A 15061-nucleotide genomic window follows, 5' to 3' on the forward strand; every position below is an offset into this window, starting at 1 on the left:
ATAAGTTTGCTAGTTTAAGTACCCAATACCTGGCATCTTCTTCCTTTTTTTTTTTTTTTTTTAAGATTTTATTTATTCATAAGAGACACAGAGGGGCAGAAACATAGGCAGAGGGAAAAGCAGGCTCCCTGTGGAGAGCCCAGTGGGGCACTTGATCCCAGGACCCCAGAATCATGCCCTGAGCCGAAGGCGGATGCTCAATCACTGAGCCACCCAGGCATCCCTACCATGCATTTTCTTTATTTTTTCCACTCTTCCTGTTCAGTAAGTCAGTAGTATATAACTTTAATGTCAGCATTTACTTAGTTGATAGTCATACAATGTAATTTGTCCCTTAAACCACTTTTAAAATTAGGAATGATTTAGTAACATTATAGAAACCTTGTAAAATAGAGCAAAATTTGCCATAATTTTGTCACTCTAACAATCGTTAATGTTTTCTGCTATTTTGTTCTTGGTGTATAGCTTGCCATTCAAAAATTAGTTTTGTATCTTTTTTACTTAATGTGGTATAACTTTTTAATGTTACATAACTTCCAACTATTATTTTAAATCCCTGTATTTTTCTATTAGATTCCACAATTTATTTTCCTTCCTCTTAATTGGTTGTTCACATGATAAAAGTGAATATATAGGGATGCCTGGGTGGCTCAGCCATTGAGCGTCTGCCTTCAGTTCAGGATGTGATCCTAGAGTCCCAGGATCAGGTTCGGGAATGGGCTTCCTGCATGGAGCCTGCTTCTCCCTCTGCCTATGTCTCTGCCTCTCTCTCTCTCTCTCTCTCTCTCTCTCTCTCTCTCTCTCTCTGTGTGTGTGTCTCTCATGAATAAATAAATACAATCTTAAAAAAAAAGGGGGAAGGACAGTATGTCACATTTTTTAAAAAAGTAAATATATGTAGGTTTGTGTATGTATACATGTATACATATACTGATAAATCTACTTCAATATATTTTAATATTTTCTTTAGGATGTCAGATCATCTATTGGGTCATGAGATTTGAGCGTTTTTGTAACTTATACATTGCCAAATTGACATAAAAAAAAAAAAAAACTGTTCCAAAAAAACCCCCAGCGGATCCATTTATAGTGCTATCAACATATGTAAGATGTCAATATGTAGAAGTATCAGTCTCAACTCATGCTTCTTAAAATTTAACTTTTAAATTATTTACATTTACATTTCTTATTTATTCTCAGTGACATTGAACATTTTTATGTTTGTGAATTATTTCTGTTTTCTCTTTTGGAAAATATATGGTTATGCTCTTTGCTGATTTGTTGGGTTCATGGTGTTTATTTTCTCTTTTCATTTTGAGTCAGGCCTTTTACGTAATTAAAATTATTAATGTTTCTTACATTCATTTTTGTGGCAAACATTCCTTTGTTGTCTTTGATTTTATTTTTGTTTTTTAATACATTGAAGTTTCATTTGCTACCCATAGAAGATAGTATGTGATATCAAAGAAAGGGATGTGGAGTCAAGAAATCAGGATTTTGGAAGGAGATACTTACAATACATTACATGTCATCTGACTCATATCCAGAACGTATGTTACATACTCCTATCCTGAATATATGAATAAGAAAGAACTCATATCTAGAATGTATGTTATGAATGCTTACAAATCATTAAGAAAAAGGCAGACAACCAGTTTCCAAAAATGAGGAAAAACCCTAAACCACTACTTCATAAAAGATACCCAGATGTCTAAACCATCTGGCAGTATGTATGCTGAATGAATGCAAGATGACTTTATATTACCTGTGTAAGAAATATTTCGAAGGGCATATTTTGGGTGAAGATTTATTTCATTGTAAAGCCACATTTATATTAAATTTTGGTCATCCAAGTGTAGTCACTGAGTTTTTTCCTAGTGTGGCCAGTTTAGATTTTATGTACTTTTCTGGAAGTGAGGTCCATTTCTTTTTGCCTTATCCTGCCTTTCATAGGAAATGATTGCAGATTCTTTGCCTTTTGAGTATGATATAAATTTTTACTATCCAGCTGGTACCTATTTCCTAGGAAAAAAAATCCTTCATTAGAGATCAGTAATCTCTTTAGATCTTAATGTCTTTAGCAAGATTATGGAGTATCTTAGGTTCCAGTGACTCAGTCAACTGACAGAATGGGAGAAAAATAGGGTGAAAGTGTGTCACATACAAAAAGCTTGTAAAAAACCCTACCTAAAACCCATAAATTCATGTGGTTGTTTTTCTTCTTCACCATGAGATATATTAGGAATTGTTTTTACCCTTATAAATGCAATAATTATAAGAAGTTCTTTTCCTGCCTTGTGACAAATGGCTGTTTGGGACATACTCATCTCATTTAATTATTGTGCAAGTCTCCCAGCATTAGCATCTGTTACTGGTTACTCTGTCTTTTTGGTTGTTCCCATGTTGTAGAATCTACTAAAAAATATAGTGATGTAAACATAAATCTGTTCTTTCAAGGGATGTCTTTTTTTTTTTAAGTCAACCCTTTTACATTCCCTAACATCTCTTCTAATTATGTAATACAGTCTATTCTGGCATAAATAACCTAGGTGCTAACTCCCTTCTCACATATATACATACTCCTCTCCCCTCTTTCTTAAATAATACGTGTTGATACAAGATTGGAATACACTAATCAACATGACATCTCCCTTCTTATAACTTCTTTCCCCTTGACTACTTACCCAACTCTCAAAGGATATTCACTTTTTGAGGCAAATTCATACTGCAGGCACATTTTTTCTTGTGTAAATCTCAGAGGTTCAGTATCTTCCCTTCCTCACAGGCCTCAAATTCTACCTGTTTGCCTTTGCTCAAGGTACTATACAGCATCATCGATAGTCTTCTAGCTGAATAGTCCTTCTGATTTTGGGACCTTTCTTCTCAGAACCATCGTCCCTTGATTTTGAGCATCTCTGATATGTTCAAATCTTTCTTCCCCTGTGTTGTCTTGTCATGATCTTTCCTTAACACGTATGTCAGTATTTCTTATTCAAGAAGACACCACTCCCCGTGCTGCATGCCCTCAAATACACACTCACACACCCTGACCTGTGACATTAGTCTTTTCAAGTATCTTGAATGCAAGATACAAACTTATACTTACTTTCTAGCTTCTCAATGAGACTCATAGCGTATTGATAATGTTAGATTCTCTTTTCGGTATTTTCATTGAATGTGAATTGTGTGTCCTTTTCTGGAAGAACTTGAATGTATATTGACTGTGCAACGATTGAAAATACTTTTAAATTCTGAACATATTTTCTACTTTACCATTATAAAAAACAGTTCTGATATATTTATTGTAACTTGCACCAGTTACAGAGGACAGTAACTTGTACCTTATTTCTGTTTACTTTTATGAAAAACTTTATTATTGTGCTTCTCCAGTGAAAACAGTTTCTTGCCAGTTTTAAATATTAGGAAGGCCTTCTTTGCTGCTTACCTCATTATCTTTACCAGCTATATTTGGAGAATTCAAACTAATTTTATTATCCTAGGTAAAAACTTGATGAGAAAGGAAAATGTGTTCAAATTCAAATATAAATTACTGTTGTGACCTGTAGTTTCAGATTAACCATATCACAGACTTTTAGAGGGATAATTGAGAATTGGTATTAATAAAGATACAAGGGAAAAAAGTCACGTAATTGTATATAAGTAGAGATGCTTAAATTCATCTTTGTTTTGTTTAGATGTCCCTGGTAGATTTGGGAAAGAAGCTTTTAGAAGCAGCACGAGCAGGTCAAGATGATGAAGTTCGTATTTTGATGGCAAATGGAGCTCCTTTTACTACAGACTGGGTAAAGAATGATTTTAATGTGCTGGTTTTTATTTTCTTCTCATTTATTAGCTTTTCCAGATAAAAATTTAGTATCATGTTTATATATGGCAGAAAATTAATTTTCTTTGTGCAAATTTGTAGTTTTGGAATTATAGCTATCATTTAAGGGAGTGGTTTGTATCCTTATATATGTCATATGTGTGTATGACAACCTTACTCAAAGCTTCTGTCCACAAAAGGTTTTTTCTTTTAAACTTGGAGTTCAGTATTGTAGGATGAATATAAAATGTAGCTGCTTGAAATTTAATTTAAAGGTTTAAATAACACAAGTAGAATTTATAATTCAGAAAATAACAGATAAAGATCGTGGTTAATGTTATAATCGTTTCTAAAAAGGAAAAATGTTTGCGTTTCAATTGATACTGGCAACACTATTGCAAACATAACCAAAGATGAAGAAAGCAATGGGAACATGTCCTAGTAACTACAGAAGGCAGTTGTGAGGACAGCAAAAACCGTAACTGTACTAGTTCTCGGGGTAAGTCAAAAGAGGTGGTTTTGGCAGTATATAGAGGATTAGGAATCTGGATTAACCTGCCTACTGGTAACAACTAAAAATTGTAGATTTTAGCTTTTACTGTTTTTGACATACTTGTCCTGTGTTTTTATTTTTCATTAAAAACAAAACAAAACAATTTTTTTTTTTAGAAGATTTTCTTTACTTATTCATGAGAGACACACACACAGAGAGGCAGAGACATAGGCAGAGGGAGAAGCAGGCTCCATGCAAGAAGCCCGATGCAGGACCTGATCCCAGAACTCCGGGATCCTGCCCTGAGCCAAAGGCAAGATGCTCAACTGCTGAGCCACCCAGGCATCCCAAAAAACAAAATGTTTTATTATGGAAAATTTCAAACATGTATCACCCCCTTCAGCCAGCTTCAAAAATTATCAAATCATTGAGAATCTGTTTCATCTGTAACTTCATCCACTTTGTTCTGTATTATTTTAAAGCAAATTCTATGAACTATTTCATTTTATCCATAAATATTTCAGCATCTGTCTTTAAAGGTAAAGACTTTTTGATTAACTATTTAAAAAAATCTTTAGTGCACTGATGAGTTAGCAAGAAAATAAGGGACTTTTAACCTGAAACACTAAGTGAACACCAGAACCTAAAGAAGTTTTACAAAAAAAAAAAGAAAAGAAAAGAAATTTTACCCTAAGAATATTTGCTGAACTTGGTGAATTTTCCTGTTGGTTTTCCTATCTCATGGGCATGGGTTACTGAAGACAGAGACCTGAGACGTTCATAGTAGTCTCCTAGGAGATCCTCTCCTCTTAATTCAGGAATCCCAAAGACATGTACCTTCTATATAAGGTAAACCAGAAGTACCACCTCCCTCTTCCTACCTGCTTCTGCCTGTCCCTGTTGTTAGGGTACTGCAAGGAAAATGAACTGACTTGTATTGTAGTAAGTCACCAAATGGAAAAAGAGAAAAAATTATTGATGAGGATTTGTAGTCAAAAGCCATCCTTTGTATACTTTTGTGATCCGAACTTATAAATACTTGAGCATTCTGCAAAAATGTACACTAAAAGATGAATTTAAAGTGATCTTTGGATTGAGGTTACCATAGGTTCCTAGTAGAAACAAATGAATATTTTTTCTGGGGGAACCTACCTTCATCCCATTATCTACAAATGAAATCCCAAGGAAAGAACAGTCCACAGTAACTAAATGCACAAGGATACAAGGCAACTTAGACAATAACCCACTGAAGCAACTAAGAACAGAAGCAGACTGACAAGGATTTTAGGTAAGATTTTAAGCAGATTAGGAATAGCTAAGGAGAAAATGAGTGAATTGAAAGATATGTTAAAAAATCCAGAATGCATTATAGAGAAAAATGGGTAGAAAATTTGAGATCTTAGGAGTCATGAATGCTACTGTGAGAAAATGTAATGTATCTAATAAAAAATCCACAAGAAGTGTGAAAATAGGGAAATAATTTTAAGATATAATGGCTGGGATTTTTTCCATCTCAGATTCAAGTAGCCCAACTAATCTCCAAGAGGATCAATTAAAGAATCCATGTCTAGATGCATCATAGTGGTACTGTGGTATATCAAGACAAAAGGATCTTAAGGATTAGTATCCATAGTACATAAGGACTTCCCATGACAGCAATAAAAAGACAAAGACTGGGCAAATGACTTGATATGGTACTTTACCAGAAAGAAAGTTCAAATGACCAATAAATGTGAAAAGATGCTCAACTACAATAGTAATTGGGCAAATACAAAGTGAAATCGTGAAATACTATTGCTTATCTACCAGATTAACCAAAAAAAGTCTGGCAATATCAAACATTGGAGAGGATAAGTATAAATTGGTATAAACGTTTTGGAGGACAGTTTGGCAGTACCTACTAAATTTGAACATATGCATAACCCGTGATGTAGCCTTTGAACTTATAAGGATATTCCCTCTTCCCCCCCAAAAAAGAATATTCCCCAAAGAAACTCTTGCTCATATACTTGAGAAATGCACAAGATTGTATTTATTGATAGCATTATTTGTAATAACGAAAAACTGGAAACTACCTAAATATTCATCTGTAGATTAGTTAAATTAATTATGTTTCATTTATTCAATATAATTTTATAGAACAGAGAAAATTAGTGTAGTGAACTAGACTTACATTCACTAACATGGGTAAATCGTGTGAGTATAAGCAAAAGAAGGCAAGTCACAGAGAAATACATGCAATATGATTATTTACATAAAGTTGAAAACCGGTAAAACCCAAGTGTATTATTTAAGGATATATAAGTGGTAAAAAGCAAAACCAAAGCAAAGTAAAGCAATTTTTATTACCAAATTCAGGACAGTAATTGCCTCAGGGGCTGAGAGAGGGGTTTATGACTAGGGAGTGGCGTGTGAGAAGACTTTAAATTGCTGGTAGTGTTTTATTTCTAGACCATGATTGTGGTTTCATGAGTGTTTGCCTAATTTTTTTTCTTTAAACTATGTGTGTATGTGTTTTGTGTCATCAACCAAAATGGTTAGATCTCAAGAAGAAAAAACACAAGTAAACCCTATATCTCACTAAGCAGAACTCATGGTTGCCCAGTGGGCTGTTGAGAGACTTCATTCAAAATTAGAATTTTAAGAGTATGAATTTTAAGAGTATAGAAAGAGCTATTATAGGAAAATATGATATTGCATGGAGAAATGGTTGTTCATGAATTTTCTTTGATCTGCTCGAATGATCTTCCCTTAAAAACATAAGACTTTTAATAGTAACAAAATAATTATTTCCAGGGTAAATGATTTCCATTTTTACCATGTGTTGAGAACACAATAGCTTTGTATTACGACTCTTACTCAAGTGTGACTTCAGGCCAATTAGTAACCTCTGAGTGCCTTAGGTTCTTTTGCTACCAAATGAGGATAGTAACAGTACCTTAAGAGGAGAGTAAATGAGAAAATATGTGTAAAGGTCTTAGAATAGTGCTTGCCATAGAAAGTGCTTTAACAAAAACCTTAGTTGCCATTATTATAGTAGTCTTAGCAAATTTCATGTTCTAGTGAACTTTTTTTTTTTTTTTAAAGATTCTGTTTATTTATTTTAGAGAGCACGCGTGCTGTGTGAGCAGCGGGAGGGTGGGGAAAGGGAGAGGGAAGAATTTTCAGCAGACTCTGCTCTGAGCATGGAGCCTGACATTGGGCTCATGACACCAAGGTGTCATGCATGACCTGAGCCGAAACCAAGATTTGGACGCTTAACTGCTTAACTGACTGCACCACCCAGGCTCCCCATCTAGTGAACTATCTTGGTTCTTTGGAACACCAGTGCCTTGGTAATCAGAGTTACAGTGACTTTCAAGGCTTCTAAATGGGTAACTTAATTCTAATTTTCACCTGTTAAAATGTATGCTTACCTTATTGGAAGGTTCTTCTTTACTTCTATTTTAGAACTTCCCCTGCATATTGTGAATGTACTGTTATTGTAGTGGCTATACCACATGAAACCAATTTCAGGAGAACTGGGCTCTTTTGGTTCTGTCCTGACTCATCTTTGGCAAGCATACCTCAGATCAGATTTTTCCCTTAAAAAATGACTATATAAACTTATTTAAAAAGATCACTGAGTTGCTTTAATTAATTTATTTTTTAAGTCCTACAAAACAGTTTAATATAAAAATCTACTATTAACGTTTATTTGATATGGATTTCATAGATGAAAAGTTTTGTGTGAATCATATGAGGAAAACATTCTAGTACTCAGAAAAATTTCTCAAACCCTAATTATCTCTAATTCCTGATGAAATTAATTTTGTTCAGGCTATTTCTCTGTTAAAAAATAAAATGAAATTGAATTAAATGAAATATTGACTTTGCTTTCTCATTGAGAAGTGTAGGGGAAACCTGAAAGCCTCTGTGAAGCGAATGTGATAAGCGTACATTATATTCTTGAGTTCTGAGTTAACTATGTAAACAGATAATACGAAGATAATCGGTTTGCTATGTAAAAAGAAAATACAAAATAGAAGGTAGCAATAGAGGTGTTTTTAAAAATGATTATAAATGTGGATTTTTTTCCCTTGTGGTATAGCTGGGAACCTCTCCACTTCATCTGGCAGCACAGTATGGGCATTATTCCACCACAGAAGTTCTACTCCGAGCTGGTGTAAGTAGGGATGCAAGAACCAAAGTGGACCGAACGCCATTACATATGGCAGCTTCAGAGGGCCATGCCAGCATAGTAGAGGTTTTGCTTAAGGTATGTGTTCTTTTTTTGCATTCTGCTTTTGAAAGTAAACCCCAAAGGATTTATGGTTTTATAGGAGGGAGAAGGGAACTAGTTTTATTGAACGTCTGTTTTTTTTTTCTTCCCCCTGTGTTGTCTCATTGTTTTGTGTGTAAGCCCATCAAATGAAAATAATCTTTAAAGTTTTTCCTTTGTGGGAGAAAAAGAACAACTTCTAGATATGTTCTTAGTTAAGTCAGACAGTTGATTTCTTAGACCTTGGTCTCCGCTATGGTAAGAGACTATGGCTTTGTCTTACCTGACATAGTTAAAATGCTTATGGAGGGAAACATGAAGCTTGGATCATTAACAAATTAATAACACAAGTAAGGATTTTTATTCTAGCCTTTAGATCAGCCTATCCAAAAGACATGCAAGGTAAGCCACAAATGTGAATCACATGTAATTCTAGATTTTCTATTAGCTGCATTAAAAAAAAATAAAAACTAACTTTAATATTATATTTTATTTAACTTCATATATATAAAATATTGTCATTTCATCATGAAATCAATATAAAAGTTATTTTATTAATGAATTATCTTCTATCCTTTTTTTGGTGTTAAGTCTTTGAATGCCAGTGTGTGTTTACATATACAGTATACATCTCTGTTGGGACTAGCCATATTTCAAGTGCCTGATAGTCACATGTGTCCAGTGGCTACTATATTGTACAGTGCATCTCTGATAGCTCCCTTTTGTTTATTTATATTGTACTTGTTTTGAAAGCAAAGGATATTTTTGTATAAACAAGGAACTAGAATTACAGAGGTTTCTGAGGAATGTTCATAGTTTTCCTTCGCTTTTTTTTTTTTTTTTTTGGTGAGAGAGAGTGTGTGCAAGTAGGGGTAGGGGCAGAGGGGGAGAGAGAAAGAATCTCAAGCAGGCTTCACACTCAGCACAGAGCCTGGTGCATGGCTTGATCTTAGGACCTTGATATCATGACTTGAGCTGAGGGCAAGGGTCGGATGCCTAACCAGTGGGCCACTAAGATGCCTCAGTCTTTTTTCACTTCATATGCCATTCTGTCCCATGATGCTCATAGCTTGATGACTGAAGAAATCATTGCTGCACTCCTAAGAAATTAGAAGGAAAATAATTAGGAAAGTTAGCATGATAGAAACTGATTAGGTCACATGTGCGGAGATTTGTGGAACAGATTATTCAACACAAAAAAATAGAGAGCTGATCATGTTGGTAGCAGATTCTTTAAAGCATAATGGCTAGTATTTGCATATTAGGAATTCTTTATATTTCAAATTTTAGAAATGTCTTATTTTGCAATATTTTTATAGCATGGTGCTGATGTTAATGCTAAGGATATGCTGAAGATGACAGCTCTACATTGGGCCACAGAACATAATCATCAAGAAGTGGTGGAACTTTTAATCAAATATGGTGCTGATGTACACACACAAAGTAAATTTTGTAAAACTGCATTTGATATTTCAATAGACAATGGGAATGAAGATTTGGCAGAGATACTACAGGTAACTTTTGGCTTTTAATTTGAGAAAATAAAAGGATCTCTGTCTTGTGGATGATTTGAGCTACTTAGCTCAAATTTAGCTTTTCATTTTGGACTTGTTTATTTTAGACAGGCTTTTTCCTCTTTCACTTTCTCTTTTGTTTGTTACTGTTCATTATTCTGATTGTAAGACCATAGTCTTACATATAACATTAGAAGATTAGATAAGGTGATTACTTTCTGTATTTTTAAGTTCCTGAATTCCCCTTCCAGACATCTTATTCTATTATTTTTGTTGCATTTTTGGATACAATACAGTTTTTCAAAGTCTGTTAAACTTCCACTAAAATTTTTCTCTAGCAGCTATAACAGCATCCCCTGAGTGAGGGATACAGTCTCAATCACTCTGATTGGTTTACTTTTTGTCATCCTCAAAAAAATCTGTTTGGAAGCAGTTATTTATGGCTTTTGGGCTATTTTATTTTATTGTACTTACTTGAGAGTGAGTGAGTGAGCATGAGTGAGGGGGAGGGGCAGAGGGAGAAGTAGGCTCTCTGCTGAGCAGGCAGTCCAATGCAAGGCTTGATCCCAGGACTGCAGGATCATGACCTGAACTGAAGGCAGATGCTTAACTGACTGAGTTATTCAGGTGCTCCAGTTATTAATTTTTTTTTTTAAGATTTATTCATTTGAGCGGGGAGGGACAGATGGAGAGGGAGAGAGAGTCTTAAGCAGAATCTGCACTGAGCAGAGAGCCCCACACAGGCCTTGACCTCACGACCCTGAGATGACCTGTGCCAAAGCCAAGAGTCAGATGCTTAACTGACTCTGCCACCTAGGCACCCCTGGGCAAATTTTTCTAATAACCAGTACAGCTTTCTTTTCTTCAGCTACACAACATTGATATAAATTATCTTCTTTACTCACTGCTTCTTGCCTATCTTTTGTTCTCCTTCTCAGTAGAACTCTTCCTTAAGATCATCTGACTCTACTGAATTTCAGCTAGTTACTTAAAAGATTTTTGTGATGCCTTTTGCAATTCTTTTACTCCTAGGAGTGTAATTTGGGGGTCAGGGTTGAAGATGGAGAACAATTAATTGGGAAGGACATGCTTTATATGTATAATGATACATATTGGTGAATATAGTAGAGGTTATATTTAAGTAATTTGATTTCTTTTTATTTTATTATTTTTTATTTTTATTTCTTTTTCTTTTTCTTTTTAGTAATTTGATTTCTTAAATCAAAATATAGGGCACAAGGCAGCAAAATATCTTTCAACTGTGTTCTGTAAAAGCCTTCCAGGTATCCAATTCTCTTCTCATGGAATTTTGCTGCTTTATCTAGTAGGAGAATTAGGATGTAATTTCCTATCTGTGATTTACCACAGCTCTCTCAGTAGACCTTATTCAAAGGTTTCCATTTGTACTATATGATTCTTCTGAAGTTTTAGAATTTCCTTTATGTTTATGTTTGCACTACATTGAGAATCTGTGCTATATGTTCCTGATGTAGTTCTCTAAACATTGTGTTGATTTGTGCCCTAGATTGCTATGCAGAATCAAATCAACACAAACCCAGAGAGTCCGGACACTGTGACGATACATGCCGCCACACCACAGTTCATCATTGGACCTGGAGGGGTGGTGAACCTAACAGGTCTGGTATCTTCAGAAAATTCATCCAAGGCAACAGGTATTGAGATGCATATAGGATAGCTGTTGGGACTTTATGCTTTAGTAGGTGTTCCTCCTTTTAAGAAAGGACTGTTGGAGAATGAGGGTAAGATTATATCCGTCCCCTTGGTTTTCTTTGGTTTTGGTAAAAACCGATTTTTATGAGACACAAGGATTTAAAGAAAGGTGATATTGCAAAATATGCTGCAATATTATCTTTCAAAAACTAATCCAAGCTTGTTTTTCATAAAACAATTATCCAACTTCATTTAAGAGTTGAATAAAGTAAAATAGAATATCAGAAAAATGCATTAGATTAAGCTCCTTTAAAGTTTAAAACCATCTTCTCTTTTCTCATAGATGAAACAGGTGTATCTGCTGTTCAATTTGGAAACTCCTCTACATCAGTATTAGCTACATTAGCTGCCTTAGCTGAAGCATCTGCTCCGCTGTCCAATTCTTCAGAAACTCCAGGTTAGAGAAACAAGTCAAATGTGCACATTAAAAGTTGGAGACTCAAATCTTTACAGAGGCTAGGAAGGTAATATAAACGGCTTAAGTGAGCAGATTTGAGATGATGGCCATCTGAAGACAGGGGGCCGGGCATCTGCTATCTAGCTCTAGCTGGTTATAGTCCTATGCACAGTGTTGCCAGATTACGTTTTTCACTGGAAGCTGAGAATCTGGATTTTAAAAGAATATTTAATCTTGTCAACTAATTAAAATTTGATTAAAATTAAAAACTTGTGTGGTTCACAGAAAAACCTGTCTCTGTATCCAGTTGGCCTTTGTTTTTACTAGTCTGTGACTCTTTGTATAAAGTAGATAAGTGTACATATATGGACTTGCTGTCTTTTTCATAATTTTTAATTTTTGTCAGTTGTATTAGAATGACACAGAATCTTACTGACAGAACTAGGAAGTAGCATGCCAGCACCACCATTAAAGGATAACCTGATGGTGAACTATGATAAACAGTAATAGCTAGTTTAGACCAGGGTTTACTTTTAGACGTAAGCAAAATAGTTCTTGCTATAATTATTAAATAAGTAAATGTTTTTTTAATTAGGGAATTTAAAAAATTTCACAAAATTATTCTTCTCACTAGCTTAGGCCATTATTGGATCAGTGCTCATAAAAGAATACTTTGTTATCATTCAGTATTTAAATTTGTGTTTTTTTTTCAAATTGTGACCCATAACAACAGTAATGACAACAGGTCATTGAGTGCTTACTCGTGTGCTGTGCCCTATGGTAAATGTATTACTTATGATCTCACTGAATCCTCACCAAAAAGCTTGAAGATACCTGTTACTGGATTTGACTGTTTAAGGTGCCCGTGACTGAAACACGTTTTTTTCAGGGGGAAGACTATACCTATTTCACTTACTCTCTCTCTCTTCCCTTTACTAACTAGCAATAATAAACATTTATCTATTCTCCAGCTTCTTTAGCATTATAATCAATGTTTGAATCTAAGCCTTTATACATATATAATGTATATATGTATGCCTTTATATATAAAATATATATATATATATATTTTAAAGATTTTATTTATTTATTCATGAGAGACACAGAGAGAAAGGCAGAGACATAGGCAGAGAGAAGCAGGCTTCCTCCAGAAAGCCTGATGCGGAACTCAGTCCCAGGACCCCGGAATCACAACCTGAGCCAAAGGCAGATACTCCACCACTGGGCCATCCAGACATCCCTAAGTCTTTCTATTTGAGAGTTGCCAGATTTTTTAGAATTACTTTTGGCTATTAGCAGTTATGTGCATCATTATATTGGATGTGCTGCTTTTATAACCTGTGCCTGGGTCTCTTTAGCATCTTTGTCATTGCATAAGCATAGCAAAGAAAATGAATTTCATTGGTGGTTTCTATTTGATTAATTTTTTTTTTGTCTTTAATGCAAGTATATATTTCTGAAAATTAAGCAAATTTTCTTGAAGGTCAGCTGAAATTTTGACATTTAGATGTTTGGCTCTGTGAATTAGTCATACCAACTTCTCTAACTTTTACTTTTGAAAATGTTATATATGGTCTAGTCTGAGAGATTGGGAATTTCAGTTGACTCTTATCACGTGTGATTTACAGTCTTTTGTGAGTGCAGTAATTTTTCATTTCAATGCTATGTCATAGTGGAATCTTTTTGGAGCTTGAATTAAGTTAAAGTTCAGGTGAGTACATTGCCACCAGTGTAAATAACTTAGCTGAGTTGTGTAATCAGATAAAGAAATAGCTTCTCATGGCTCAATTTCCACATGCTCAGGCTAATTATTGCTCTGCTTCATGGCTGTTCAGTTTCTTTTTCTTTTTTTTTTTTAAAGATTTTATTTATTTATTCATGGGAGACAGACAGAGAGAGAGAGAGAGGCAGAGATATAGGCAGAGTGAGAAGCAGGCTCCATGCAGGGAGCCCGGTGTGGGACTCAATCCCGGGACTCCAGGATCACACCCTGAGCCGAAGGCAGATGTTCAACCACTGAGCCACCCAGGCATCCCTACTGTTCAGTTTCTTTTAACATTAGTTGTCAGGCTCATTCTGAGTTTAGAAAATGTGTATATTTTTTCAAGGACATCCTAGTTAGGATCTGGGAAATAAAATAGTACTCTCATTTTATATATGATGAAGCTGAGATTTATGAGGTTAAATAATTTTACTCAAAGTAGCATGGCCAGTAAGTGGTGAAAGGAGTTTTCTGCTCAAGGTCTGATTGATTCCCAAGCTGTGTGACTGTGACCACTATAATATACTGCAGTTTCTTGGTGATCAGTGGACTGATCTCTTCCACAATGTTTATCATTTGGTTTGTGATAGGAATAACTATTTGTGTAATTATCATTTTGTCCTGTATCAAACAAAAGCACCGCTATTCTTGCCCTTACTCCTGAGGTGTGTCTGTTGAAGCAGTCTGTTGAAACAAATGTTTTGTTCCTATGTCTTCCTTTAATGGATAGGATATAGGGATTTAGGTAGATGAGAACTCATTCCAGTTCATTCCATTTTCAAAGTTATACAAGATGAAGATAAAGAAAAGTAAACACATTTTCTTTGGGAGTTTGCAGCTGTCTTTTTCCTCATAAGGAGAACCACCACTGTGTAGTACAGTCTTTACTAATGAGCAGAGGCAGTTACCGTTATCCTGTTTTTCTACTAAAGCTTACAGGCCACCCTGTTACAAGTAATTTTCTCTTTGAAAAATCAAAACTCCAGACAATGCATACTTTACTCCCTTTTTTGCTTTAAAACTAAAGATGTACAAACAGTAAAAATTCATGGAGGGTTAAATCATGTTTTGTGTTAAAGG

General features: G+C 34.9%; 1 protein-coding gene across 6 annotated transcripts in view; it reads left to right on the top strand.

Annotated features, from left to right (window-relative positions):
• The window catches only part of GABPB1 (GA binding protein transcription factor subunit beta 1), a 66157-nt gene that overhangs the window by 34112 nt on the left and 16984 nt on the right, over positions 1-15061 (top strand). For 4 of the 6 annotated variants that reach the window (XM_055319660.1, XM_055319663.1, XM_055319657.1 and 1 more), the window contains exons 2-6: positions 3696-3803; positions 8407-8574; positions 9897-10091; positions 11617-11764; positions 12106-12219. In XM_055319660.1, coding sequence (XP_055175635.1) covers positions 3696-3803; positions 8407-8574; positions 9897-10091; positions 11617-11764; positions 12106-12219 — 733 coding nt within the window. The remainder of the gene's footprint in view (positions 1-3695; positions 3804-8406; positions 8575-9896; positions 10092-11616; positions 11765-12105; positions 12220-15061) is intronic. The other 2 variants (XM_055319661.1, XM_055319662.1) reach the window with 1 other exon arrangement.

The sequence above is a fragment of the Nyctereutes procyonoides genome, unplaced genomic scaffold, assembly GCF_905146905.1.
Source record: "Nyctereutes procyonoides isolate TBG_1078 unplaced genomic scaffold, NYPRO_anot_genome, whole genome shotgun sequence".
Classification (NCBI taxonomy): domain Eukaryota; kingdom Metazoa; phylum Chordata; class Mammalia; order Carnivora; family Canidae; genus Nyctereutes; species Nyctereutes procyonoides.